The sequence below is a fragment of the Pseudonaja textilis genome, chromosome 1 (genome assembly GCF_049901715.1).
Source record: "Pseudonaja textilis isolate UNSWEBS1 chromosome 1, rPseTex1.2, whole genome shotgun sequence".
Taxonomy (NCBI): Eukaryota; Metazoa; Chordata; class Lepidosauria; order Squamata; family Elapidae; genus Pseudonaja; species Pseudonaja textilis.
In genome coordinates this window covers 1546224-1551223 of record NC_141990.1, presented here as the reverse complement: position 1 = coordinate 1551223, position 5000 = coordinate 1546224, and the positions used below count along the sequence as shown (strand labels likewise).

Genomic DNA, 5000 nt, shown 5'->3' with positions numbered 1-5000 from the left:
CATCCATCCATCCATCCATCCATCTTCTCTCTCTCTATCCATCCATATCTATCTATCTATCTATCTATCTATCTATCTATCTATCTATCTATCTATCTATCTATCTATCTATCATCTATCTATCTATCTATCCACACACACCTATAGAATTAAGTGTGTATTACCTTTACTACAGTTTTCTGCCTTTCTCTTCCTTCTCACCTTGATCAGATCCGGGTACTCCCCGGCCAGCAAGCCGTAGAAGTGTTGGTCGTCTTGGTTGAGGCCGGAAACACGGAGGATGCCCAAGGAGACCCCAGGGGCCTGGCACCTTCGCCCGCAGGTAGCAGACTCGAACACGCAACGGCTGGAAGGGAAAAATGGGCCTGGGAGGTGGGCAGCGCCCCGGTGCCCCCTTCGTGGGCGCTTTGAGCAGGGCAGCCGCTTGGCGAGGCCAGATCAATTCTGCCTGGCAACCCCCAAGGAGGAGGTTGAAATTCTGCAATTGTCCTCAGACTTACCAAGCTTCATTTAGCGACCACCCAAAGTTACACCGGCCGTGGAAAAAAAAGTGACTTATGGGTCGTCGTTTCACACTTATGACCGTCACAAGCTTGCCGAGTGGTTCAGGTTGATGACGGTTGCAGCGTCCCCGGGGATTCCCCTTTGGTGACCTTCTGACGATCAAACGGGGAAGCTAGGTTTGTTTAACGACTGTTCCTGAATGAAGGGATTCGCTTAATGGCGGTGGCAAGGAAGGTCGCAAAACGGGGCAAACCTCCCTTAACGGCTGTCTCTCCTTAGGAATGGTAAAGGATGTCCAACCTTGGGAGGTTTAAGACTTGTGGACTTCAATTCCCAGAATTCCCCAGCTAGCCCAGACATTCCTGCTATAAGGACTTAAATAACTAAGAGAGTTGGGGGGAACCTTGGAGGTCTTCTAGTCCAGCCCCTGCTCAGACAGAAAGCCCGATACTATTTCAGACAGGTGGCTGTCCAATCTCTTCTTTAAAACCTCCCAGGGATGGAGAAGAAGGATGCAAGCAAGGATGGAAGGAAGGAGGAAATGAAAAAATAAAAAGAAAGGAAGGAAGGAAGGAAGGAAGGAAGGAAGGAAGGAAGGAAGGAAGGAAGGAAGGAAGGAAAGAGCTGGAAGGGATCACAGAGGCCTTCTAGTCCAACCCCCTGCTCAAGGAAGAGACCAGAAGGAAGGAAGGAAAGAAAGAAAGAAGGAAGGAAAGAAAGAAAGAAAGAAAATAAATGGAATTTCCCTCCTCACATGGCCCTCAATAATACTTAGGAAGGAAGGAAAGAAAGAAGGAAGGAAGGAAGAAAGGAAGGTAGGAAAGAAAGAAAGAAAGAAAGAAAGAAAGAAAGAAAGAAAGAAAGAAAGAAAGAAAGAAAGAAAGAAAGAAAGAAAGAAAATGGAATTTCCCTCCTTTCCACATGGTCTTCAATAATACTTAGGAAGGAAGGAAAGAAGGAAGGAAGGAAGGAAGGAAGGAAGGAAGGAAGGAAGGAAGGAAAGAAAGAAAGAAAGAAAGAAAGAAAGAAAGAAAGAAAGAAAGAAAAAGAAAGAAAGAAAATGGAATTTCCTCCTTTCCACATGGTCTTCAATAATACTTAGGAAGGAAGGAAAGAAAGAAGGAAGGAAGGAGGGAGGGAGGGAAGAAAAGAAAGAAAGAAAGAAAAAGAGAGGAGGAGAGAGAGAGAGAGAAAGAAGAAAGACAGAGAGAGAGAGACGGCAAAATGTCTCTCCTTCCCAGATGGCCTTCAATAATATTATGGAAGGAAGGAAGGAAGGAAGGAAGGAAGGAAGGAAGGAAGGAGGGAGGGAGGGAGGGAGGGAGGGAGGGAAGGAAGGAAGGAAGGAAGGAAGGAAGGAAGGAAGGAAGGAAGGAAGGAAGGAAGGAAGGAAAGGAAGGAAGGAAGGATAAACAGCATAACAACAGAATAACAGCGTTGGAAGGGACTTTGGAGGTCTTCTAGTCCAACCCCCTGCTCAGCCAGGAAGCCCATTTCAGACAAGTAAGTTGTGCAATCTCTTCTTAAAATAAAACCTCCAGGGTTGAGTAGCGGGGAGGGAGGTTGGCCTAGAAGACCTCCAGGGGTCCCCTCCCCCCCTTATTATCCTGTTATTGCAACCCCCCCTCGGATGTCAATCTGCAGGTCAGCAAGGCAAGCCTCTCTCTACGCGCACATGTTGTTCTGGGCTCTGATGGTTATTTATGGCTTGTGTTATCTCTGGTTTGTCGTGACCTGGTCGCCCAGTGGCCAGAGCAGTTAAGCCAGGCCTGATCTGACCACCGCATCCATTAATCAATCTGACATTGAGTTCAATTAAGTGTGTCATGCAAAGCCTCAGAGGGACATTAATTGCAGGTATCAAATCTTCCAGGACCCAAAATTGGAGACCCCCACCCCACCCCAGGGTTGCCTGGGACCCTCGGCCAACCTCGGGGACCCTCGGCCAGGGACCGGGGGAAAAAGGTTTTAAACTCTGGACTGGAGAAAGAAGAAGTCAACAGCCCTGTTGGAGGCGAGCGAAATTAAAAGACAATGCAGGGAGTTAGAGGAGAAGATTCAAAGAGTCAGAAGGGACCCTTTAGGTCATCTAGTCCAACCCGCCGCCCGAGCAGGAGACCCTACACCATTTCTGACTTCTTAACCCTCCCCCAAGGGAGACCAACATTTTATGTTTGCCAAGGGAGACATTTGTCGAATGGAGTTTTGCCCCGTTTTACAGCCTTCCTTGCCACCGTCATTAAGCGAATCAGTGCAGTTTTTTTTAAGTGAGATGGTTGTTAAGTGAGGCTGGTTTCTCCCTGGACTTTGCTAGTCAGAAGGTTGCAAAAGGGGGCCCCGGGACCCCCTCCGGAACGCTGCAATCGTCGTGTGAGTCAGTTGCCAAGCGGCTAAATTTTGATTACGTGACCCCTGAATTTGCACCAATGGTTATAAGTGTGAGAAATGGCCCTAAGTCACTTTTTTCAGTGATGTTGTAACATGGAATGGTCACTAAATGAAGCCGTTGTAAACTGAGGGCTACATGTTTGTTTAGCAACCATTCAAAGTTACAAAAACACTGGAAACTTTAACATCTGACCAGCCCTTACACTTACGACCATTGCGGCATTTCCCCAGGGTGACATTTGGATGCTTGACCACTGACTCACAGTTGTGACGGTTGCAGATCCCCCGCGGGGGGTCACTTGATCCCCTTTCCAACCTTCTGACAAGCAAAGTCAGTGAGGAAACCAGTTTCATTTAGTGACCATGTGACTCACTTAACGACTGCAGGGATTCATTTAACGACTGTGGTGAGAAAGATCATAACTGCTTAGAAATACGATCGCTTGGGAATTTTCGGGCTTCATTGCGGTCGTAAGTCAAGGACTACTTAGCTCGCTTAGCGAAATTTCCTGCTGCATTGCGGTCGTAAGTCGAGGACCTTGTAACAGCTTGATTGCGGTTGTAAGTGGAGGGCCACATAACTCGCTCCATTTGTGGTCGTAAGTCGAGGACCACCTGTCTGAATTTTGCCCAATTGAGGTCGTAACTCGAGGACTACTTGCAGGATGCTCCCCAGCACTGTCCCCGCTTAAGGACGACCTTTGCACCCCCGGTTATTGCCGGTCTCCTTTGACACACACCCCCAATTTTTCCTCTTTTGGGGGTGGGGGCAGTCTCTCCTGCTTACCTGAAGAGGCAGCTGCAGCCCCAAGGGAGCCAGGAGCTGATTGGTCCACGCCCCGGCTGTGACCACTAGGCGTTTCGCCTGATACGTCCCTCGGCTGGTCGTAACTGTGAGCACTGATCCCGGGAGGATGTGCAGGACTTTCTCTCCGTCCCTCAAGACCCCTTGGTGCCTCCGAAAGAGATCCTGGGGTGGGTGGGGGGGAGAAGGCAAAAAGGGGTCAGTCTATATACCAGGGGTCCCCAACCTTGGCCACGTTAAGACTTGTGGACTTCAACTCCCAGAATTCCCCATCCAGCATGCTTTAAGAGGGATTCTGGGAGTTGTAGTCCGCCAGGAACAAGCACTGCTGGCTGAGGGATTCTGGGAGTTGGAGTCCGCCAGGAACAAGCACTGCTGGCTGAGGGATTCTGGGAGTTGGAGTCCGCCAGGAACAAGCACTGCTGGCTGAGGGATTTCCGCAGGAACAAGCACTGCTGGCTGAGATTCTGAGGAGTCCGCCAGGAACAAGCTCTGCTGGCTGAGGGATTCTGGGAGTTGAAGTCCTCCAGGAACAAGCTCTACTGGCCCAGGGATTCTGGGAGTTGAAGTCCGCCAGGAACAAGCTCTGCTGGCTGAGGATTCTGGGAGTTGAAGTCCGCCAGGAACAAGCTCTGCTGGCTGGATTCTGGGAGTTGAAGTCCGGAACAAGCTCTGCTGGCTGAGGGATTCTGGGAGTTGGAGTCCGCCAGGAACAAGCACTGCTGGCTGAGGGATTCTGGGAATTGAAGTCCTCCAGGAACAAGCTCTACTGGCCCAGGGATTCTGGGAGTTGGAGTCCACAAGTCTTAGTTGCCAAGGTTGGAACCCCCTGGTCTCTACCACTCCCCGTTTTCGCCTGCACCCACTGGGGGCACCCACATCCCCCAGTGGAATTTTGCATGAATCTATGGAAGTGGTGGCTAACCTTTTTGGGCTCCTGTGCCAAAAATTGTGCGCGCACTTGCATGCCTGCACCCAGAGGGTAATGCATGCACCCCCATGCCCCTTACACACGTTTGTGTAATCCTTAGCCACTCACCCCTGCCACCCATTTACCTGCACTGCGCCTCGCAGCCAATTTTCGGCTGGTTTGAGGCCTTTTCGGCCTCCCAGAGGCTTGAGGAAGGCTTCTGTAGGTTTGGCAGGCTGAAAACTAGGCCCGTTTCGTCACTTCTGGTATTGTCGGAAAAACAGAAAGTGAGGAAACAGGCCTAGTTTTTGGCCTGCAGAGCCTGCAGAAGCCTTCCTCAAGCCTCTGGGAGGCCGAAAAGGCCTCAGACCAGCTGAAAAATTTCCCATGTGC

The 5000-nt window shown here is 50.2% G+C and overlaps 1 protein-coding gene across 1 annotated transcript in view; it reads right to left on the bottom strand.

Annotated features, from left to right (window-relative positions):
- PIPOX (pipecolic acid and sarcosine oxidase) overlaps positions 1 to 5000 on the bottom strand; it is a 14403-nt gene that overhangs the window by 5107 nt on the left and 4296 nt on the right. Inside the window, 3 exon segments of the mRNA XM_087924301.1 lie at positions 202 to 268; positions 270 to 346; positions 3680 to 3862. Of these exon segments, the coding sequence (XP_087780427.1) occupies positions 202 to 268; positions 270 to 346; positions 3680 to 3862 (327 nt within the window).